The following is a 24,222-nucleotide window of genomic DNA, read 5'->3' as shown; positions in this document are numbered from 1 at the left end:
ATAAAACCAAAATAAGAATAAATTCAGCATGGAAAAAAATTTAATAACCGAATATATTATATTTATTTTTACAATTTTTTTAACTAATTTAATATTACTTATGAATAAAAAATTGATATAATTATAATAAATTTACTAATATGTTCATCGACAAATTACGTTAGGAGCCACGTGCATAGCACGTAATGCGAAACTAGTTTTTTTAAATAAAACGGTACACTAAACTTCTCACTAAAGACATTGTTGAAATCATAAACTACAAATAAAAAAAACACATAAGAGAAGTTAATAAATAATAATATACTAATTCATATCACATAATGCATAATGTATAATGTATAAAAAATAATATATCTCAATTACATAAAAATACATAACTTTTTTATTCACAGTACTATCATATTTTTTAAAGAAATTACTCTAAACTTCTTGCTAGGCACCGGAGCCTGCACTGTTCGTTACCATGATTATTAGAAGAAAAAATTAGTGTCATAAAGCAAGTTTAAACATCAGATTTGCCCATGCCTCCAATCCCAACCAAAATCATTAAAATGATAAACTGTGCATGATGCATAACAACATTGTTCTATATTTTATTGAATAATGCTTACATAAAAGACAAAAAAATGACTACTAATACATATTCTGTTTGTTATATGGCTCTTGCAACTATGTTGTTATTTTTGTTCTTAATTAATTAATTATTGATATATGTACAGCAGTAAAAATGAAACAATCAAATCCTTCCATTTTGGTGCAAATCAAGAAACTGTTTAAACTCTTTTTTATTTACACTATTTCTATTGTAACTACCCAAATAAAATTGACCAAAAACATGGTTCAAATTTCCTGGCTAGAATTTCTCTAAAAGAGCAGACATCAAACGAAACAGAAATCAAACAATCAAACAAAAACTAGGAAGAAGATAACCTTAACATAGAGAACACCATCAATCGAAATACTGACATTATCTAATAGCAGACTGATGAGGAATTGTAACAGTCTCTTAATTCAAGGAATGTACATCAGCTATTCTATCAACTATCAGAATCGGAAAATGAATACCCGAAAATGAATACCAAGACGCCTTTCAGCCTTGTCTTTGTCTTTTTAGTCTGGCAAGCGCACCAAGACGGCTTTCGCCATCGTTGGCCTTTGCGGCGGCAGTGGTGTCATCTCCGGCTTTATCGTTTTCCATCTCGCTCCTCTTCCCAGCCAATCCTCCGAAGACAGCAGATGGAACATCTTTTTGCGTAATTTCAACTGTTTCATCATCATCTTCAGAGTCGCTTTCTTCTGGTATTTCGATGTCCTCACGGTTTGCATTAAGCTTCACCACTCCATCGTCAGTCTGGGATTCTACCCCAGCACTCACAAACCCGACTTTCCTGCCGCTATCTTTTGCAGTTGTATTGTTGGCCAACGGGGCAGTTAACTGCCTTTCTAGAGCAGCCATTTCATCTTCAGGCACCCCAGCTTGTTTCAACTTGTCTTTAGCCTCATCAATGTTTAGCCTTTGATCCTTCTGCATCAAATACTCCGGCAGGATAAAGTGTGTCTGCGGTGACAAATGAGAATAAAAGGTTAACTAACTAAACCACTCAAATTCGGTAAAAGATGCAAAAACAAAGATAATAAAAGATGCAAAAACAAAGATAACCATTTGATCTTTGACAAGAGCGCAGAAAATTTCATACTAATTAATGAAGTGGGTAAGAATGTGATACTAAAAAACATACCTGGCTATAGCTTGCAGAAACACTTCGTTTAATACGCAACATTTCTCGAAACGTGTCCTCGTTGCCATGTTGCACCTCGAATTCATGCCACTCATTCCAGAATTCGGCATCAGATCGTGGATCAGCAAACTGAGATGCAAATACATATATGGCACGCCCACGATCAATTTCGCCCAAGTTCTTTTCCAACTTGGCATACTTCAAACACATTGTTTTTACATCTTTGTCGGGGAGACCGGCCTCAATGGCTTGCTCATAAATCTCTCTTGTCTTGGGGACACCAAATATCTCAGCAGCACGGGCAATATAGATTTCATACATTCCCAACTTTTCATTATTAGGGACAGCTTTAGTTGATTGATCATAAACCTGCATAGCTCGCTTTGCCAAACCACAATCTTCTTCCAGCTTCGCATATTGAAGGTACAAAGGTTTCACCGCATCAGCAGGAGCCTGGTAAAAGTAAATTACACAGAAGGTCAGTGTCTACACAAATACTATGAACAGAGATAAATTAGCATAACCCATGCAGAAAAGCATAGAAACACCGTATCAGCACAATTTAGCTAAAAAGACAAATAAAAATCTAGAATAATTATTGTATTTCCATATCAAAGAGTTAAATGCATAGCATTGGTCCAATTGGTTAATCTGGTAAAAATGATAAGCTTAAATAATGAGTGTATACATACATATTTAAATTTTACAAAGAAAAACTCCCCTCACTTGAACTTACCCCAAAATGTTTTCATTGTATCACAATCATGTGTTTGCTTGTGAATCGTGATACAAATAGTGCCATTTCTAAGTCCAATATAAATTCTCAATAATCAAAGACCTAGCTCAAAATGTTTGCACGACTAGATTGTGGACAAGCAACCTCTCCTGAAAGCAAAATTCATAAAGTAGATATTACCTAGAGAATTCCTACAGCAAACATATAATAATCAAATCCGCACCAAAATGATTAGCTAGCAAGGAAATTAATGACACGAGTTACAAAATGTTATGGTTAAACTTTAAACAACAGATTACAGGTCTCATTTAGATCAGAGTTGCACAATATGCACACATGCAGACTTCTATAGACCGTTCCACATAACCATCAGAAACATTGTTCAAATACACATATTCAACAAGAATAACAGTTGCACATAATAATCAACACCTTTTAAGCTAACAATAAAAGCAATCTCAAAACAACTATACAGCAGAAAGTTCATGAGACATTATCCAATATCATTATGTTAAGACTCCTAGACAAGGATCAAGTCATAAAGCGACAACCTTCTTTTGAAGGTTGTCTTTTCTAGAGATTACTGTGGTGTGGAGCTATGGTGATTGTTTGAGCTCAAACGGGGAGCTACGCATACCCAGGAGCTCTTGATAAGAGAGCTTCATATCTTAAGATAGTTTAAAATTCTTTCATGTTTTTATTAATATCCAATGTAAGATTAAAGTGCATACCATGCTGATAGCATGTTCAAACAACTCTCTTGCCCGTTCCAATTTTGTCTTCCCGTATCTTTTCACAAACTTTGAAAGATATGTGACCCATAAGTCTTTCACGTGAGGATATTTGAATATTTTCACTCCCCTTTCATATACCTTGAAAGCATCTTCAAAATATTTATGTTCCTGCACAAGCCGCAATATATGATGTCAGTTCATACCAATAAAGGCAACAAAAAACACAAATGCTACAGTAGAATTGCATACGACCATACTTCTAGAAGCAAAGCATAATTGATAATAATCTGTGGTGTGGCTATTTTAAGGTCCAGAATCCGCTCATAAACTGCTCGAGTGGATTCCAAGTCTCCAAGGCCCTCTTCCATATCGACATAGAAGGTCCAGAGTCTGAGGCACTTGTGCAGCCTCATCTGTACTGGTTCATTGCCATCAGCAGCAACTGCAGGAAGATAGCATAAGCAAAATGTCAGGAGTCAAGGAGTTAATTTCCAGATTTCAAACCTCCCTATGAAGTTTATTAAGCATTAGTCAATTTATAATTTCTTACATTCACCTAAAAATCAAGTAAAAATTTAAAATCCTTAGGAAAAAGAAAAAAAATCAACAGGCTTGAACTCATACAAGTTATTATGAAATAATTCTTTTGCAAGCACAAGTCATTCTTAAAAGCTGAAACCGTACAGATAAACATTGACTAGCCGGTTTCAAACATAGAAATCTCACCCGCATAGAGTTTATCTATCTATGGAATAGGGATAGTTCGAAAAAAGGTAAGAAAACCTGGCAAGTTTATTCATGTACATTAAGTTTGCAGACAATAACAGAATTGGCTAGCCATTGAATGCAGAGTGAATGAAAATTAAAATAAGGGAAGACTCAGTGTATTACCTCTCCGTTTGACCTCAACTGATGGTTCTGCTGTGGCCCGTCTCAACAGCTCTAGTGCACCATTGAAGTTTTTGTGTCTAAGTTCCATTTCAGTCCACTCACACCAGATGCTAGCTAGATTATCTACAGTTTTATAGTTCACTTGCACTGCCTTGTCAAAAATTACCCTTGCATTGACAAGATCATTGTGAGTTTCATACAGCTTAGCAAACGCAACCCACAACGTGTGGGGTTTCCCCACTGCTTTCATAGGATCAACTGTCCTTACTGCCTCAGTATAAGTCAGTATCTGCTTAGTTGGGTTACCCTCAAAAAGCTTAACCCTCCTGTGCCATTGTTCCACATTATGTGGATTTTGCCGTAGAAGTACACTATTAGCCAATTCTGGTCTCCTATCCATGAGATATTCCAACCGGGCCAGCATCAAATCTACATCTTTATCATCATGTAACCAAAATCCTTTTAGTATCATCTTCTCAAACTTAGAGTTTACTTCCATACGAACATCTTCAACTTTCTCGTCATCATTCTCATCAAGGGAATCATCTTCCTCATCACTCAAATCCAAATGCTCCATCTTATGAGCAACCATACTCTCTTCAAACTGTGAATATGCATCAAAAATAACACTAAAATCCCTAACTGTAACCACAGTAGTCATACCCTCCTCAAAAATATCCCTCGCCTTCTCAAACAACCCCCTTCGGATGTAATAATCAGCAAGCGACGTCCACAACCTGCCAACCTCATCTGTAAACTTCCTAATACCACCTCTAATAATAGCATCTACATTCAAACCAGACACCTCCTTCGCATGCTTAGTAAGCAACTCACACAATTCTAACCACAGCGTATGCTTCGTTTTCCTTTTAATCGAATAAAATTGATCATCATTAAGTACAGAAGCTAACCTCTCAGCCGACTCTTGCCAAAGCTGCGAATTCACCAAAAACTCAATAAAATCCTCAATATGACTAGGATCATACTTCAAGTATCTCCTGTAAACCCTAAGCGAAGTCTCGATCGGCATACCCTCCTGACTCACAAACTTCAAATACAGCTCCCAAATCCTGTCATGCTGTGTTACAGGCAACGCACAAAGCGCCCTGTCAAAAGTTTTCCGAGTACGCGTAATCAACTGCTGCTTCGTCAAACTCTCCAAGTACATAATCCAAATTCTGGGCATTTTATGCATCGTAACCAAAGCTCTTTCAAATGTATTATTTAGGGTTTCATATTGGGAATGAGTAATGGGTAAGTTTCTTACAATTTCGAGACGCTCCTTGAGATAAGCGTGCCAAAGCTTATAACTACCGGGTAGAGCTTTGAGTGACCTCTCATAAATAACAAACCGCTTCTTGAACGGAGCTTCACGGCGGGCCACCAGGTAGCGCCACCATAGCTTCAAACTGAAAGGATTTCTGAGGAGCTCCTCTTCGTACAAGAGATCCTCTTGAGAAGGGTAGAGCTCCTTGGGTATAGACATGGGTATTGGGAAATTTGAAGCGCAAGATTTAGTAAAACCACTACCAGAGTCTGATCGGAAATAAATAAATTTGCCGGAAGAGAAACATAAATAGATGGGCCACAGTTCTATGATGAATCTGATCTTTTGGGGAATTCGATTAGGAGATATAATATAAATTGATTATCTTGTTGGGCCACAGTTTTAGCCCATAGTTCTACTAGCTATATGATCCATGTTTAAAAACTAACTTAAATATTTATTTTTTACTAGTTAAATTTTGATTTAGTTGATGAGAAAAAAAAAAGAAAAAAAATATTAACAAAAATGAAAAATAATACTGCATAGTTTGAATTTTAAACAATAAAAAAAATGAAAAAAAAAATAGATTCAATCCCTAAGTCATTTGTGAATTGATTCAATTGCATTATAATATTTTATTAAAATAATAATAAAATTACAACAAATATGTATATATAGTAATATTTATACCCTCCATTCCAAAAAATAGGCAAAACAGCTATTTTAGACCTCTCAAAATATAGGCAAAATTATTATATTAATTTGAATAATACCAATGTTAACCTTCATTCATTTCAACCATTTTCGTTATATTTTATAAATCATCATTAATTATCACTTTATACAATATAAAATTAATAATAAATTTATCTTTTAAAAATTTAATTATAATTCCAACACAATTGTTATCTCTCCCATAATATAAATTACTAATATTTAAAATATTTAAATAATTAAATTAAGATTATTATTGGAAGTTAATAAAATATAACTACTTTAACTATTATTTCTTAATTTATGTGCAAATTCTATTTAACCTATATTTATAAGACGAAGAGAGTATATTACAATATTATTATTGTTTGATAGCGTGTTATAATATTATTAGCTCAGTTCACCGATGATGTGGCCAACAAAGAGTGTAATAGAATTGCACCAAAGACTTGCGCCAAATTATTTGGAAGGAATGTCGGTTTAAATCTCCTTCTATCGACATCGACAGCTCTTATGCTTTATAACTTTTTAAAGAGAAACTTTAGTAGATCATTTCTGTTTCCTTTCTCAAAAATATATTAAAAAAAGCAAGTGAATTCGAAGAACTATAAAAGGCTTCTTTTCGACGTGAATCAGATTTTGGGCATTTAGGAAGAAAAACTACGAAGCTTGTTTCAAAATGTAATTATAACATATGTGAAGGATTTAAAAGTAGTTTATTTTTATTTTATTTATTTTTATAAAATTTAAAGTACATATTATCTAGCATTTTTATGATGATAGATTTTTGGGTTCCCTATAAGAAACGAAACAAGATGGGCCTAAAGCTAAAAATCCACATTGGGATTGCCCGTAGGTGAAAAGAATGATTGAGGCAAAAATGACCGTGCGATTACTGCAACCCTATGAAAATCCAATGTAACATCATATCACCATAGCACACCCTAAAACACAACGTAACGGACCATCATACTTTATTGAGATCAAAATACTATGAGAATATTTATATTTATCATAATTTATATTTTTATTATTTTTATTTAAAAATTAGTAAATAATATAGTTCTTTATTTTTATTCAATCAATAATGTAGTCCATTCAATCTAGTCAACGAAATTATTTGGTCCTTTGTTTTTATTTTTTTTAATAATTTGTTTTCTTTTGTCAACGATTTCGTTTCTCATATTTGGAGATTAATTTAACCCTACAAAAATATAGGGACTAAACTATTGACAAATAAAAATAAGAGACCATATTGTCTAATTTTTAAATAAAAAAGATTAAAATATAAATAATAATAACTCTTTTATTAATAAAAGACCAAATTACGCTAAAGTCCCTAAGATATATTATAATTAATAGTTTGGTGTCCCTTGTTTCAAAAGTTTATTTAATGTTCACTCAGTTTCAATTTCGTTAACTATTAAACCCTTCCGTTAATTTTGACATTTATTTTCAAACGATTTGGTACTCCACCTTTAATTTAATGAACGATTTGATTTCTCAATTTTAATTTTGTTAAACGATTTGATATTTCGATTTCAATTCCGTTAAACGATTTGATTTTCAAATTAACGGAAGAGTCTCTTAGTTAGTAGAATTAAAATTGAGAGACGATTAAATAGACTTTTAAAATAAGGATTCCGAACTGTTAATTATGGTAAAAATTGAGGATTTTAGAGTAATTTGCTTGTAAATAATTAATAAAATTCATAGGTCATCTCTCTCAACTGCTACACGTAGATGCCGTAAGCAGTAATAATAATATAAGGCAGCCCACACGCAACCCCTCTCTCTCTCATAATACAATTTCATTTTTTTTTGCTTTTTTAAAACTTTTTTGCAGAGGAAAAAATATTACATAAATCAGAGGCTTCACGTTATTCAAAGCCGCGTTTTTTCACTTCTGTAAGTACCCTTTTCTTTCAAATCGTATATATTTTCCATACCGGTTGTTTTAAGATTCTGAAAATCAAAAAATAATAATAAAGGAGAGAGCTTTTTTGTGGGTGTTTTTGTTTTGTTTTTTTAGTTTTTTTTCGGGTTGGTTAAGCATTTTGAGATGATTTAGAGGTAAAGTTGTGGTTTTGGTTTGGTGATCGAAATGGGTTTTGGTTAATTTTTTCTGGGTTCTTTTTAATTTTTGATTTTGTGGTCTTTTTGTTTGTTTGTATGTGTTTTTGTTTTGATTGGTTGAGTTGAACATTTTGCTCTGTTGGATATATTTTGATGATGGAGAACTTTGTTCTACAGCTGGGTTTTGTTTTTGTTTCTTCTTGTTTATTTGTTCAACTTGTAGCTTATTTAGTTTGTTAATTGTTGCTTAGTTGGTGAATTTTGAGTTAATTTCCAGTCCATTGTGAGTTATTAAGTGGTTCATTTGGTGATCTTATGATTTACATGGAAGATTCATGTAAACTACATGATGAACATTGTATTTTTTGATTGTAAACTTGAGACTGCGTGTTATGTTAAGTAGCACGAACATTTCATTCAAAAGCGTGTCCGAAACGAGGTCACGAAACTTCGTTTTTGAAGTAGGAAACCTTTAAATATCACCTTTTCGTGTTCATGTTATGTAGGTGCTATGTTTTGGTACCTGCATTATTTGTCTAATAGATGACTGATACTGTTTCATCTTCTGCTATTTGGTTGTTTTTCAGCAAAGAAGGCTAGTGCTCTTTGCGCGTGTCCCGTTCTCTTCTCCAATCCTCCGAGCACATCCTACTGTATATCTAACAGCCAGAGGTTGATATATTTTGTTTCTTGTTTTCTAAATATATATATAATGGAGGTCAAGCTATGGAACGACAAGCGCGAAAGAGAAATGTATGAGAATTTTGCCGAGCTCTATGCCATAATTAAAGCCACAGAGAAGCTCGAAAAGGCCTATATCCGTGACATCATTTCCTCATCAGATTACGAAATGGAATGCCAGAAACTTATCGCTCATTTTAAAACCCTAGCTTCCACATTGAAAGACATAGTGCCTAGCATCGAGCGGTTTGCAGACACGTACAAGATGGATTGTCCGGCTGCCATAAACCGTTTGGTGACTTCTGGGGTGCCTGCCACGGTAGAACACCGAGCTGCTTCAGCGGCTACAGGGACTACATCGGCTGCCATTGTGGCGGAATGTGTGCAGAACTTCATTACAGCTATGGATTCATTGAAACTGAACATGGTGGCGGTCGATCAGGTTTACCCTGTGCTCTCGGACCTCTCGGCTTCACTTAATAAACTAAGCATCTTAACAGCAGATTTTGAGGGGAAAATAAAGATGAAAGAGTGGATTTTAAGGCTGTCTAAGATGGGAGCATCTGATGAGTTAACAGAGCAGCAGGCTCGACAATTACACTTCGATCTCGAGTCCTCCTACAACTCGTTTATGGCAGCTTTGCCTAGTGATGGTACTTGACTTGGTTTGAGTTATTCAATATAGTATCTTGTTGTTGATTGAACTTCTCAGTAATGAGATGAAGAATTACTAATTTTGTAACAGCTTCTATACGTTTTGTGAATGGCTGAATTGAGATTATTTGTTGTGTTACGGTTATTGTGTATATTGTTTGTACTTCAATTTAGTACCTTATTACTCTTCTCATCTTTTGATTGTTACCTCTTGTCATCTATATTATACTGAAACGGAGATGGTGAAATGCGTATTTTGATGATTTTACGAGAATAGATTATAAATATAAAGTTTTGGAGTTAAAAAATTCAATAAGTTTGTGTGATATGTAGCTTGCTATAGATGTCATTCCGTGCAATATGGTTTGCTATGAACTCAGCTCGTTTCTGTTGATTCCGAAAAATGCAGAATTGTTATGGTTTCCGACTAACAAGATCCTCTGGTCTGGTAGAAACAGAGGTTCTCTGTTATTGTCAATGTTTTAACATGATCCTCTGGTCTGGTTGAAACAGAGCCTCTGTTATTGTCAATGTAAAACGGACATGGATACGGACATTGTCGAAACAATGTTACTTGAAGGTTTATTATCTTAAAAATGAGTATGTCCGAAACATCACTTTCAGATTCCTAAAATGGGAATGTTAATGTAATTTTTTTTTGTTAAAAATGAAATTTTATGTTCGAAACATCTAACTTTTCGGATTTCTAAAACGGAAAAGGTTAATTGAATGAAGTATCCATAAACAAGCAATCAATCTCTGGATATGTGGAACTAATTTTCCAAAAGTAGCATAATAATCTAACAATCTCCCATTACAATGAAATTCATGTACATAAATTGGAGTTACAAGAAGAAAAATGGCTTTACTTAGTTTTTAATGTCCTAAAAAAGTCAAAATTGTTGGTATAAATGGCAATAGCAGCAATAAGACTACAATAATTCCGCCATAAATGGCAATGCACGTCCACTTCCTGGAGCTTTTCTGATATTCTCTGGCATCTTGAAGCTGATCGGTCCCTCGCCGGACGAACGAGCTAGCATGAGCCACATGACTCTCAATATCATTAAGCTGATGACCCTGAGCTTCCACAAGAGCAGCCATATCCAAGAAAACCTGATGAAGCTCAAGCAAATTCTTCTCGATCTCCTTCACCGCATCGTGTCGTTCTTGAATTTCCGAAATCGTATCAAGAATCTGACCTCTTCCTTGTTCCTGAATCGCTTTCTGCAAGAAACTTTCGCTTTCTCCGCTCGAAATCAAATTCTCGATCGTCTCTTCGCTCGCCTGCTCTCCGGTAATCGTGAAATACCTTCGTTCCACGGTTTCTTTATATTCTGCTGATATTTTAGCTCGAAGATCTTGAAAATCGCCCATGAGATCCTTAAGTTTTTTACCCAATCCGCTCACGACAGACGTCCTGGTTCGATCCGCTGATGATCCCGGACCGCAACCTGGAGTATTTCTTGCAGCTGCATTTGATCGTTCTAAAGCTTCAAGTTTTGTCTTGATCATTTTGGCTCGTTTCAGAACTTGTTCGACATCCGTGTCCATTCGAGACCGAAGAGTCTTCATAGTTTTCGCATTATGCACAGTTTTGCTTTCTTCATTTGCTTCTTGTAAACTCTTATACAGCCTCTCAACAGTTTGCATATCCTCCTTGACATTCTCGACATCCCCGAAGAATTTATCGAGGTTCATCGGTTCTTTACCCGACTCGATATCATCGAGATACGCTTGCTGTTTCAAATCGGTGTATTTCTTGAACGAATTTGAGAATAAATCATTCATCTTGTCTTTTTTTTTGTTTCTTGTGTTGCAAGTTTTCTTGTTTGATATGAATAAATTATATTAATGTAATACTAATTAGGTTAAGCTTGTGTTAATTTCATCTTCCTCTTCATTAATTGCTAAGCCTAATGAGGAGGAAGCGAGAAAAACCAGAAAAAACTGTCACCAAGAAAATTAATGTGAGATAAGTAAAGATTAAGAAATGAAAATTAAGGTATGAGAGGCTTTAAGTTAGTTTGATTTAAGGACCAGACAAGCTTAACTGAAGGTTGTTTTAGAATGATTATAAAGTATGGTTTAAAGCTTTATTTAATAATAAGTGGCTTACACGTTTCCATGTTGTTTTTCAATTGACTTGGTCATCTTTTGCTTTTCGTTTAACCGCAATTTAAGCTATAATTATGAGCTTTAGATTTTTTTTATCAATACCAGTTTTGGATATTAAAATTAAGAGTTTTTTTTACCCCATATTAAGATCAAAAGATTACTTGTAATAAAAATGCCTGTGTAGCTATTCTTCTTCTATAGTGAATTTTGTTTATCCGGTTCGAATATATTACACCCAAAAATTAATATTAAGTATGAATGAGTTGTAAAATAGGCGATTTGTATTTATCTACCAACACAACACCTACAACTCGTTTATCAATATCATGATTTTGAAATTGCCAGTTTGATTCATTATTTTCTTGAGTGGGTGTTGCCCAATAAATTCATTTTTAATATGTGGCGTAGTGTTGAAGGTATCAAACTAAGTTTTGTACATGTGAGTGTATTATATTGCGTCATGGCAGCTTTAAAGACAAAAATAAAAAAAAGATGGCCCAAATTGACAAATTTAAAATCATATATATGACAAACAAACCATCAATGAATATATTTTGCCCATAAAAAATGAGACATTTGTTAAATTATAATGAAAACAAAACATATTAATCACTTAATTAATAGATATAATTGTGGATATGTATATTTAACTAATCAATATTAAGGATGCATCAGTCGAATAAAGGGGAGAAAATGTCAGCAGTACATATTTGTTGGATTAAACATGTACTAATCCAAAATAAAATTGCCAAAACATGACAATTATTTATTAATCACTAATCAACACATAACAAAAGAATTTACATGAAAACATCTCTCATTTTAGCAAGTAAAAAAAAAGAGTGGCACAGTTACATTGTCCTTGATCCTGAATGAGAGTAGTGGTGAGCTCTTAAGAATGAAATACATAGCTTCAACCAACCACCCAGTTTAATAAGTTGCCACATTCAGGATCTCAACTCTAAAACTAGTCAGCACCCATCTAATTTACACATTATACTATATGAATCACCAAAATTATTCTGGCCTGCTTCCTATTTCTATTTTATATACAGACCAAGACGCACCCGCCGCTGTGAAAATTTACAGACTGTCCTCGAATCCAGCTACAGAAGTTGGATAGTCAGTAATATGTATGTTGCGGAAAAGAAGCATCATCTACCCTGCTGCTGGAGAGGACGGAGAAACATTTGTGGATAATGTTATCGGGCGATCTTTGTCAGAATCTTGATGTGCATTAATAGTATCAATTCTATCAACCACTGACGGACTTTCCAGTGTTTGTTTACCTGCTGAAATATTGTCACCGTCGGAGCTCAGAAATCTCTGCTGCCTGAGATACCTCTCTGTGGCATCCTGGATCATTTTCATCGTGCTTCCGGAATCGGAACCAGGAGACAACTCATCTTCTCGCTCTGGCTGTATATTAAGGTCGATTTGACCTTTGAATGGCGACGTCGAAGATTTGATTCTGTTCGGATCATCATCTGATCCTTCACCGACTAACTTCTTGTTCGGGCTGCTACTGTTACCTGATGGCGAGGCCTCATCATCCGGCAGTTTTTCATGCAGAGATTGCTGCGGCTTTTTCTTTGTGGTTTCTGCATCTTTCTCCGATTGCTTCTTCTCACGTTTCATCATTAAGGTCTTGAAACGGCGCTTTACTGTTTGGCAGACATTACACGTGCACGTCTGCTTGTGTTTGGGACCCTTCCCACTAGGAGGCTGAATGCATACAATGCACGAGCAGCCAGGTCTATGTCGCGGGTGCTTTGTGGTGGCCTGTGATGAGGTTGGGAACGCCTCATTCTCTCCCAAAATAGCAAGGTTTGCAAGAGCGTCCAGCCCCTCTAACACTTCGACATTCTCGGTCTCCTGTTTAACAGCCTTCATTTTCTTCGAACCAGCTACAAGTTCGGAATCATAGTAGCAATTGCAAATTGGGTAGTTGCAGGAAACAAGAAACCCACCATTTAAACATGAAACCAGTTTAAAATCATCATCATGCACACATCAATAATACTAAAGCATAGAACATAATTGTGGTACATAGGTACTCGGTACCACACCTGATCCAAGTTATCAGGATGAACTTGAACATGGAGAAAAAGACAATTTTGCAAAGCTGTTCCAACTAAATTATACCTAAATTGCAAGATGGTAGCAGATCTGCAAGCTGTTCTGTTGTCAATTCTTGACCTGCTGAGCATAATGATCTGCAGATACAGAAATAAGGATGTTTATACAACACTCACAGGCTTAAATAACAGGTAACAAGCTATTATCCAACTTTTTCATACTTATACTGTCCACCTTACAAATATATACTCCCTCTGTCTCATAAATATAGAAATGTTTTGATACTTTTTGATTCGCACATGGACTAAGAAATATCATTCATTCTAAATACTCTTTTTATAATATTCCTCAAATAACCCTAGAATTATTCCAAAGAATTTATAACATTAATGGAGAAGTTTTAGTAATTATTATTTCACTGAGGAAAATAAACACACTAGTAAATTACTTTATTTTAGACATATTAAGGTTATTTTAATTGGCTAGGCTTAAGGAATCCATTGGAACTATAATCTATATCTATATCTATACTATATATAAAAGCACGTATGGGGGGGGGACAGGCAAATTTACTGAATAATCCTTTTCAGTTTACTATTAAATAAAGATTTTATAGTAATTAACTAATTAGTTATTTAATTAATCACTATTGTAATTAAAGTCCTAATTACAATAGGTAGCTAAATTATCTCCAATTTAAATTTTAGTATGTAAAAAATAGCTATATTGTCTCCAAATTAGTAGGAATACCTGTCTTTTAGTTTGATTAAACTACAAAATAAAATAATATATTTGGTCAATATATTATTATTTAAATTTTCATCTTATTTATTTTTAAAGATATTATTAATATAATTAAATTAATTATTTAATTATAGTTATTATAAAACCAAAAGAAGAAAATTTAATAACCGAATATATTATATTTACATTTACAAAAATTCTTAACTAATTTAATATTAATTATAAATAAAAAATTGATATGATTATAATAAATTTACTAATATGTTTATTGAGGAGTTACATTACGAGCCACGTGCATAGCACGTAATGCGAAACTAGTCATATTAAATGTATGGTCAATATTGGTAAATTTTAAATGTTAATACCCATAAAAATAAGTAATGGTACTTTTCCAAAAAATAAATAAATAAGAACATCTAATATATAGCTAAAAAATAGTAAAAGAATTTCTATAATTTGGGACAGCTCAAAATAGAAATATTTTCTATATTTATGGGACTGAGAGAATGTGTATATATATTGTAATGCACCATGATTGCAAACATAACAAGGTGATCAGCAACAGCTTAGAAGCAGCAGGCCATGAGACAGTCAGTTCACTTAACATTTTAGCCCCCATTGAAAGTTTACATTTGGAAGAGATAAGACATGAGACAGTCTTTCACCGTGACGTAAATCAAAATTTTAGACCTCTAAGGACATGCAACATTCATGTCTCAAAAACTAATAGAGATAACAGAAGAACAAAATTCATCCAACATGAATAAAATAACATGCCTGTCTGGATCCCAAGAGTTTCCAGCACATGTCCATTTGAAAGGAAGATCAGCATTGGCAGGCAATTTGCGCCATTTAAAACAATACTCACACCGCACCCATTGAACCTTTTCACTGACAAAAAAGAAAGAAATATTAAGATATTCCTTGCTTATACCTCAGAGAAAAGAAGCGTGAACTTACGTCTAGGAAAATGATCACAATACCACAGAGTAAAAGAGTTTCCAGTTATAAAATTAATAGCAGATTATGTAATACATGCAATGATGCAACAGATACCCGCAAAAGAGAAGCAAACGAAGGCAGAAAGGGAACGCTATATAATGCCAAATCACTATAATCAAATTATATCAATAGTTTGGACAACAATACACAATCATAAAATTCAAATTCAAATTCAAATTTGCAAAATAGCCAAAAGTATGAATGTAGTGTCCTAACTGTGTAATGTGCAAAAGTAGCTTACCCTGAATTATCAGTAGCAAAAATTGTCGGCTTCCCAATTATTGGTGCGTCCTGTCATAGAAGATACAGTAACATTGAAATAAAACAGACGCTACACAGGGTTGAACATGCCAAAAACACACACATTAGGGAAGGTTCAATTACTGCCCTGGTGAGTAGTGAACATATTTCTTGAATGCTAAAGAGATTATAAGCATGCAGGTGTTAGCAGGAGTTGGGAATGCAAGTGCAGTCTTCCATTTATACGTTTTAGTATCCTTTTACTCTTGCTTGCCAGAATCATTTCACCCTAGAGCAGGCAAATTTACCAACGCCCCAATTTCCCAACTAGAACAAGATCAACTCCCCCCAAGATTATATCTTACATCTTTATCACCTGCCAGGGTTATCAACCAGGACAACCAAAATTCAGTGGCTTCCACCACCTCATATTTTTGAGACACTTCAGCAAATCACGGTACATAGAGGAGTACATTATGTATAACTGGAACTACTAAAAATGAGAAATAAATAAAGAAATAAAATTACAGAATGACTGAGTGATGAAATGCAAGGGATTTAGTGCTCTTTGGCTGTAAAGACATTCACAAAACTAAGGCAAGTAAAACAAAAGAATAACCATCAATGGAAAAAGTTTGAGGTAAGAAGTAAATCAAAACCTCGTATTCCTCAAACTCAAATCCTTCAATCACCACAACACTAGGAACATGGTCAGGAGGGGGTCGCAAGAGCCCTTGTGCTTCTTCCCATGTCAGCTTCAGTTCTAACATGTCTTCATTTTCAATTCTCAATCGCTTACTCTTTGAGCCTAATGTGCTGCTCTTCCTTTTTTTAGTTGAAGATTTCGCTTCCAGAACCTCTTTCGCTGTGCATCCTGACTTATCAGCCTTAGACCAAGAAGTGGAATCAGCCAATTCAGCCTGTTTGGTTGATGGAAAACAGATTATTGCAAATTTATCATAAATAGTTAGAACAACTTCAGCACAAAAGTCCCCACAATACTAACATCTCCATTGGTAGAAACACCATTACCAGTCTTGCATGTATCATTGTCCTGTATATAAATAAACATACGGTAGAGTTAATCTAATTGCTTAAGGTGTTATACAACACATCACATTATGAAGAATGAAATCAGAGTTTAAATAAGCACAAAATCAACAGGAAACCATATTATAGACATTAAAATATTGATAAGGGTGAAATATTGATCCAGGGTGAAATGTAGTGGAGGTCTCCATTCTGCATATATATGATTTCCTATCACCTTTGCCCTCTGTCATGTTAAAATAGATGGCCTAAAAAGGAACTAGGCTATTTTACAAAGTCATACCTGATCCGATGATGGAAGATTTGATGTCTTTCTAAATCCCATAACCAACTTTCCTTCTGGCTCCAATCGACTAAATGTTACTGAGGAAAAAGAATTGAAGTTCAGTTGTAATAGCATAAAAATGAAGCCAAATTGTTGTTATTCATATGCAGCTGGCACTGTATTACAAGACAAGTTTGAAGATTATGGCATAAATAAGTACAAGAAAAACACCAAATAAGAGCCAGATCATGTTTGACTGCAAGAATCGATCATTAAAAGAAATCAAGTAACAGAGCTCAATGGCGTCCAAAGGACCTCATAATCAGAAATTTGGTACAAGACGGACAATTTTTTCTTTCAATTTTTTTTAAGTCAGGAACACTTCTGGCTCTTCATTTAGTAGTTACCTATATCGCCTGCTTGCAACCGCATATTCTGTATGCATGGGGTTACCCCCTCCAGAACATACATTCTGCTATTATTGTTTGGCCAGAAGCGAAACTGAAATATCCATTCTCTGCCTTTAGAATCCTGGACCTTAAGCGGTAATCCTTCAGGATTTGAAATTGGCGGAAAATAAGCCTGTCATAAAGATGAAAAATGATAGTACTGAAAAAACTTAAAGAGCAAAATGATGATAATCTCAAAAGGTGAGGAAGAAACTAAAAATTGCATATTAAGCTGTATGAAATTATCGATCTCTGCATTATGCCAGTAGCAAGATGGTACCAAATTATCTAAGAGAAATGCTCAAATTGAAATATGTTCAAACCGAAAAGAATTAAAAAAAACCTCGGCACATTTTTTTGGCAGCACTAAGCGCCCAATTCGCCCAGCATCACTAGCACTCAACATTTTCTCGAACAGAGGGGTGATTACGGAATTTGAACTTTAAAATGGTTAAGGTTTTAGATTGCATAATAAAAGGAAAGCAGAAGGGAAATCATGGTATTAAAATCAAAAGAGTTAGCTGATCCAATAGTCTCTCATCGCTCTTCATAAGTCAGAATGACAAATTTGAAGATTAGAGATCCTAGTGCATTAACATCAATGGCCTTTGATTTTATCTTATTTTACATCAAAGGATACTTTCCAGAGATCTGTTGCAACTCTTCGTCAGTAAACCTCGGCCAATAACGGGGAAGCAATTGGCTTCTAGCACGGGCATCTGCTCGAGGCCTTCCATTACGAATATGAGTCTCAGACGGTGAGTCAACTCCATTATGCAAACTACCATGAAATGGCTTTGAAACTGAAGGTGGCGCGGGTTGCCTTATAGGAGTTCCTGATACCCCATTATTTGGTTCACTCAGAGATGCAAAAGACATAGCCGTTCTTTGAGGATTAGATGGATCCTCCCTTAAAGAAGAAGGCTGGTGCGATACACTTAAGCATGAACCAGCTTTCTCCTCAACGTTGGCTCCTGTAACACAATAACCACATTAGGTTTAACACCCATCAAATATGTTGCTTCCAACACATTTTCTCAGTTACAGAAAAAGGAAAATCCTAAACCAACAAAAATTCATTTCTCTGAAGTAGCATAAGAACTGAGGATAAAGAATTTATACCTGCATTCCCCTTCTCATGTATATCACGACTTCCGGGCTTTAGGCTCCCATTTATGAATCTTTCCGAGAAGTCATCCAATCTCCCTTTCTCCAGAGAAGGGGGATATGATCTCTCACCAGCAGCAAGCCTGTCCATTTCATATAATGTTCTTGGATGCATCTCACAGTGAGAAACAGAGGAATTAAACAAACTGGGTGCTTGCCTCCATGGCACGGGACCTGATCCAGCTAATTGAGTCCAATTTTTGACATGAAGGTCTTTAAATCTCTCCGACAAAGGAGTATTATAATATAAAGGAGGTGGCCATGGAGTACTTGGTGGCTGGCATAAAAGGTGTAACGTAAAGAGTTAATAGATTGCACAAATGAGAAGCATAATATATGTGAGGTGTAGTTCATCTTGTAAGGATCAACACCAGAGAGAAAGATTAATGTGAAAATGTAGAAAACTAAAGTTAAAAGCTTGTAAAATTGCGCAAAAATATGATTTCTTGTTCTGCCATAAATATAGAAGGATAAAGCAAAAAGAGAAACTGAAAAAAAAAATGTCTTCTAAAAACCAAAATGATACTAGCTGATAAATTAATCTATAATATATATATAAAAGCACGGATTGGGGGGGAGGGGAGGGGGGGGGGACAGGCAAATTTACCTAATAGCCCTTTTTAATTTATTACCAATTGATTATCTAATGAAAGGTTTTATGGTCATTTTAAAATAGTAGTATAGTAATTTAATTTATTAAGTAATTACATTAGTCAAATTGCTTTAAATAAGGAATTAAGAAATTTGATTTAAACTAGGAAAGTGAAAGACTTATTGACTATTAATCCAAATTCCTTCTTGTCTATTAATCCAAATTCATGCACGTCAATTCATCACCATATCATAATTTAACTATATATACTCAACATAAGCATCTGGGAACCAAATTTAGAGTTTATAAAGTATTATTTGTTTGTTTGCCAATTCATTACTCAGTGCCCACTATTCAGTTACACTGCAGAAGGTTTAATCACAAAAGAAAAGAAAAATACTTGAGGCCAAACACGAATCATTACAACTTATGGTTTTGATTATTAGTCCACATTTTGAACCTAGTTGCTCTTCGCATGAGACACTTTCATCCATCGCATGGAATGGAACAGTTCTGTTTTCTTTTATCAAACAGTCCTAGGTTAATGGTGTTACCCATCCAATCATCAAGGTGATGAAAAAACTTGATAGGCATGAAAGGGCCTTAAAGTCAGCAAAGACTTATTGATTTATTTACTAATTTTTTACCTTTTACACAGATACGGGAAGGAGTAATAAACTCCAAGACTCTAAAACGTAGCTTAATAATTTTGGTCCATTATAACTTACATGTATTTGTATTTTCGGCAACTTACAAATGTTCTAATATGGACATTGCAAATCAAAAAAATTAAACATATTTTATTTTTATGACACAAAAGTCTCGATGTTAATTTATTTGACAAAAGCCTCGATGTTAATTTATTTGAAACAATAATAGTTTCATCTACAAATTTCCATTTTTAAATGTAATAGTTATTTTTTTATTTTATTTTAAATTACTTACAAAATTACCCTATTAATTTATTTAATAAAAAATATTATTATTACTTATATAATATTTATTTATAAAAAGTAGTCCATAATTTGTATCAAAAACAAAAAAAAAATTGTTTTGTTATCTCTTGCTAATGACTACTATAAAATTTATTAAACATATTTATTAAATTAAAAATATATATATTTAATTAATTTTTAAAATGAATCAATTGAAGTATTGTCTTTATCTCTATCAAAAACTCTAAATAATTTAATATTGATGACAAATTAAATAAATTGACATTGTTATAATAAAGTTAATTTAATATTGATGACACAAATTGACGAGTCAAATTACGAGCCACGTGCGTAGCACGTAATGCGAAACTAGTTTAAAAAATATACATATCAAGATTCAACAGCAAAATGAAGACTAGAATGGTGAATAAAAGCGTAGAAGAAGGGATGAGGTTTAATATGAGAGAAAGAAGACCATGCAGAGATAGTTACACTCTATCTACGATGAAGAAGTAGACTGACATACTAAGAAAAATGCAGCATGAAAGTCAAGTGTCGACAAACATAAAGAATAGAGAAACTTAGTTGAATATGGCATTGATAAAAACTGTCATTTCCATAAATCCCGTTAATCATAGAATTCACCACTGATCAGATAAAGCTGCAAAATCATCTCTCCTAATTAAACTTTTTGATGCAGTTAAAATCTACTTCTTTGTTATATCTCACTTCAATATTCCTTCATCTTTAGTTTGATATTGCATTCAAAGCAAGAATAGGCAATTTACTGAGCTGATTTGTTTCTTAAAAGTAAGACAGATAACACTTAAAAGTATGAACACCATGTTCACAGAAAAAAACATTCAATACCACAGTCATCTTAAATAGGTTACCATGTCTGCTTCAGTACAAAAGAAATTAAAGTCAATAGGATCCAAAATTCTGTATAATTTTGCATAATAAGAGCATGCATCTTTATGCATGACATGTGTGTGCAATGTGAAGACCCTTGTTCTTCCATTATGTTCCATAACCATTTCATAAATCAAAGAATCAAATAAAGCTTAGAATCACTACTTACTGCAATTAAAATAGAGACTAAAAGTAATATAACATGTCACTTCAGCTAAATAGTTATAAATACGTCAGGAAAACGAAATGGGTTAACCTACTATTGGAATAATTACCAGCCCATGTAAACAGAAAAAACCATAACAAACAGCAAGAATACAGAAGCATTCTGCTTCAGATAAAAGGATTAGAAGCAACCTTACCACAAAACTTTTCCTAGCACAACCGATGCACTCGATCCCTCCAGCATCCAATAGCATAAATGCATGAATTGAAACAATACATCCACAATGAACTCGCTGTAATAGAAAGTTGACCAGTTTTATGGCAGACATAAACAATATAACTCGGCAGTATAGAGCGTCTAAACTAAGAAACTAATCTGCTCACCTTCCCACAAGATTCACAAGACCTCCAACCTGTGGCATTCAGGTGAAACGTATCACAGAATCTCCCCTCCTCAAAAGTAGAACTAAATCACAAAACACGGATACTTTTAAGATTACTGAAGGAAAGAAGAAAACAGCAAATCCTCAAAATACATGAGCATTACGTATAGACCAAATAAAGCGAAAATATAAGACAAGCCAAAGCTAGCATGTACTATTCCAAATATGAAGTACGGGTCCAGCCTTGACTGCTAAAGATATTAGCAATAAAAACAATTGCAAGTTTACAACGCGTACATCTAAAGTACATAACAAATACAGAATCGTGACAGAATCTAAGTCAAAAACATACGAATTTATCAAAAAATAAATAAATTTGCTTCCATCACGAAGAAGTGGCCACAACAAAATATAACTAGTCTATTCCCATTTTCTAAACTAGGTAACAAATAGCTTTAACATTAACATCGTATTTTTTGCTTTGTGCCTAGTGTCCAATTTCTGAACACAAGGCACATTCTAATAGTCTAATTGTAGATAACAATCTAAATTACTATGAATAGCTCTAAGTTCCAAAATTGCACGTTCACTTCACGATATTATTATTTCTAACTCGGAAGCATTAATAACTCGCTCTCGAGTTAGTTCAAGTTAATACGACATCATTAAAAGAACTCTCGAATTAGATGATAAAATTACTATTTCTGCATATAATTGGTACTATCATAGAACATTAAATGATCCCATTATCCATACAGTAAAACTTTTCGCAATTATCTCAACAAATGTGCTTCATTTTTTTAATTCACACATAATCATTGTCAAATATAAGCAACAATTTTTTTCAAATATCTCAACGATGACATACCTGGTTACAATAATTTAATTATAATTACAAAAATGTTCAAAACTTCTACAGTACATTTCAAAAAAAAGTCAAGATAATTGAAATTTTGTGTAATAATTAACCTTAATTTAAAACACTGTCCGATAAGCAAGCTAAAAAAAGGACACCTCATTTCCAAAAATAAAGCTGAATTACCCAAATTAGCCTCCAATAAAACCCCAATTTCAAGCTCAAGAAAAAAAAAATACTAACTAACTTCCTAAAATTAGCAAATAATTACAAACACAGCTTAAATTTCAAAAAAAATAGAACAGTTCATATATCCATTAATAAACTCCAAATTTCCTTACGCAAACTAAAAATAGAGCCTCGAATTAAAAATCAAGTGAGTGAAACTTACGCGCATCGATCACAAAGGTCAGCGAAGTCACCGGAGCGCAACCGCCAGCCTTTTCTGATTCTGAACTCCGAACACTCCGAATTGAAGCATTTCTTCGCCGTCGGAGACGCCGAGCAAGAGGTCGGAGGAGCACTGGTCGCCATAGCTAGCTACCAACACACTTAACCTTCACTTTTTAACCTAAAACATGAGAAATTAGAGAGTAAATTAGTGGTTAGGGCTTGATCTGAGGGATTATATGAGTGTTTTTTGTTAGTTTTTGAGGGCTTTTGAAGGATGAAAATGGAAGAAATAATTAGAGGGATAACAATAAATGTGTTTTTTGTACTGTAATTTATATTGGCGTGTGTGTTCACGCGATGGATGCGCGTGTGGGAGTTTTATTCTTTTTTGGCTAAGGGTTGTATTTGTTTATTTCAGGAAGTTTATGTTTGCCACTGCGCAATTTATTTTGGCTAAATTCATGTTAGGCTCATATGTTATAGGTTTTTTAATTAATTGGTCCCTGTAGATTTATTTTGCTAATTGCTTGTGCTTACTTACTCTCTTGCTACTAACAAAATAGCCATTAATTATGTTACATTGGAAAAATTTACTGGCATGAGAGAGTATGACTTGGTAAGAGAAAAAAAGAAGAAATTAAAAAATTGAACTTTATTTTGCCCTTATTTAATTTTTTTCCACTTTTATCTCTTTAGTTAGAATATAAAATTTGACAACATTAAGACCTCGCTTGGTTAGGGGTAAATAGGCTAGTGAAGTTGTACTTTCCGGAAAGTAGCAAATATTTTTTACTTGGTTCAATTTATACATTCTACTTTCCGGGAAGTTGGATGTTTGACTTCCCTTTCACTAGGGAAGTAACTTCCCTAGCAAAACTCAAGGAAGTAGAACTTCCCTAGCACTTTTGTTGTATTTTCCTAATTTAACCTTAACTTTTTTTTCCTTTTTAAATTTATATAAAAATTATCATAGGACATTTTTGTCTTTTAATTAAAAATAGTTTCGTACTTTCCGGAAAGTAAAAATCAAAACAAGCAATATATATCAACTTGCTGAGAAGTTAACTTCCCAAGAACTATACTTCCCGGGAATTGCTATAAAACGAACCAAGAAGGCCTAAAAACAGATGACAAGTTTATATAATAATGTGTATAACCATTCTTACGTAGCAAATATTGTATTTTCTTTTTATAAATAAAAGAAACTATAGATTCCCTTCGTTCCATTTAGAAGTCTCATTTATTTGTACACACAATTCATAAATATTGTAAAAAAATATTTTAATTTAAAATAATATAGCTTTTCAGCATATGTTTCACAAATGAATACCTGTTTATAATAAATAAATATATCAATTAATCTTTTAAATATTGTTGAAT

The 24,222-nt window shown here is 33.8% G+C and overlaps 4 protein-coding genes across 6 annotated transcripts; 1 reads left to right on the top strand and 3 right to left on the bottom strand.

The window, feature by feature from the left end:
* Positions 1-915: 915 nt before the first annotated feature.
* LOC126660839 (uncharacterized) lies at positions 916-5,714 on the bottom strand. The gene is made up of 5 exons (XM_050354532.1): positions 4,101-5,714; positions 3,467-3,651; positions 3,207-3,377; positions 1,740-2,192; positions 916-1,558 (listed from the first exon to the last, which is right to left on the bottom strand). The coding sequence occupies exons 1-5, from the start codon at positions 5,584-5,586 to the stop codon at positions 1,091-1,093; spliced, it is 2,763 nt and encodes a 920-aa protein (XP_050210489.1). The 5' UTR covers positions 5,587-5,714; the 3' UTR covers positions 916-1,090.
* Positions 5,715-7,871: 2,157 nt separating this feature from the next.
* On the top strand, positions 7,872-9,631 carry LOC126665097 (vacuolar protein sorting-associated protein 28 homolog 1). Of its 3 annotated transcripts, none has more exons than XM_050357796.1 (2): positions 7,872-7,989; positions 8,745-9,631. In XM_050357796.1, the coding sequence occupies exon 2, from the start codon at positions 8,870-8,872 to the stop codon at positions 9,497-9,499; it is 630 nt and encodes a 209-aa protein (XP_050213753.1). In that variant the 5' UTR covers positions 7,872-7,989; positions 8,745-8,869; the 3' UTR covers positions 9,500-9,631. The 3 variants fall into 3 exon arrangements, with proteins under 3 accessions (XP_050213753.1, XP_050213754.1, XP_050213755.1); XM_050357797.2 differs by lacking the exon at positions 7,872-7,989 and adding an exon at positions 8,014-8,154; XM_050357798.2 differs by lacking the exon at positions 7,872-7,989 and adding an exon at positions 8,164-8,618.
* A 638-nt stretch (positions 9,632-10,269) lies between these two features.
* On the bottom strand, positions 10,270-11,517 carry LOC126665096 (syntaxin-124-like). The gene has a single exon (XM_050357795.2). The coding sequence runs from the start codon at positions 11,281-11,283 to the stop codon at positions 10,369-10,371; it is 915 nt and encodes a 304-aa protein (XP_050213752.1). The 5' UTR covers positions 11,284-11,517; the 3' UTR covers positions 10,270-10,368.
* An 892-nt stretch (positions 11,518-12,409) lies between these two features.
* Positions 12,410-23,144, bottom strand: LOC126685845 (B3 domain-containing protein Os07g0563300). The gene is made up of 14 exons (XM_050379822.2): positions 22,841-23,144; positions 21,595-21,676; positions 21,408-21,503; positions 18,562-18,883; positions 18,080-18,413; positions 17,783-17,879; positions 17,398-17,572; positions 17,009-17,088; positions 16,682-16,729; positions 16,335-16,595; positions 15,677-15,726; positions 15,211-15,324; positions 13,756-13,826; positions 12,410-13,517 (listed from the first exon to the last, which is right to left on the bottom strand). The coding sequence occupies exons 1-14, from the start codon at positions 22,981-22,983 to the stop codon at positions 12,769-12,771; spliced, it is 2,622 nt and encodes an 873-aa protein (XP_050235779.1). The 5' UTR covers positions 22,984-23,144; the 3' UTR covers positions 12,410-12,768.
* Between the last annotated feature and the right edge of the window lie 1,078 nt (positions 23,145-24,222).

This window comes from Mercurialis annua, linkage group LG1-X (genome assembly GCF_937616625.2).
Source record: "Mercurialis annua linkage group LG1-X, ddMerAnnu1.2, whole genome shotgun sequence".
NCBI classification, from domain to species: domain Eukaryota; kingdom Viridiplantae; phylum Streptophyta; class Magnoliopsida; order Malpighiales; family Euphorbiaceae; genus Mercurialis; species Mercurialis annua.
This window is presented reverse-complemented; position numbering and strand designations above follow the sequence as displayed.

Excerpts from the sequence above, each read along its gene's own strand:
- LOC126660839 (XM_050354532.1), bottom strand. The coding sequence starts at position 5,586 with ATGTCTATACCCAAGGAGCTCTACCCTTCTCAAGAGGATCTCTTGTAC. Across the intron at positions 3,378-3,466 it reads ATTATGCTTTGCTTCTAGAA|GAACATAAATATTTTGAAGA; the intron begins GTATGGTCGTAT and ends CGGCTTGTGCAG. Across the intron at positions 1,559-1,739 it reads TTTCTGCAAGCTATAGCCAG|ACACACTTTATCCTGCCGGA; the intron begins GTATGTTTTTTA and ends TTGTCACCGCAG.
- LOC126665097 (XM_050357796.1), top strand. The coding sequence starts at position 8,870 with ATGGAGGTCAAGCTATGGAACGACAAGCGCGAAAGAGAAATGTATGAG.
- LOC126665096 (XM_050357795.2), bottom strand. The coding sequence starts at position 11,283 with ATGAATGATTTATTCTCAAATTCGTTCAAGAAATACACCGATTTGAAA.
- LOC126685845 (XM_050379822.2), bottom strand. The coding sequence starts at position 22,983 with ATGGCGACCAGTGCTCCTCCGACCTCTTGCTCGGCGTCTCCGACGGCG. Across the intron at positions 16,596-16,681 it reads GTGTTTCTACCAATGGAGAT|GCTGAATTGGCTGATTCCAC; the intron begins GTTAGTATTGTG and ends TCAACCAAACAG. Across the intron at positions 13,827-15,210 it reads AACTCTTGGGATCCAGACAG|ATCATTATGCTCAGCAGGTC; the intron begins GCATGTTATTTT and ends CTGTATCTGCAG.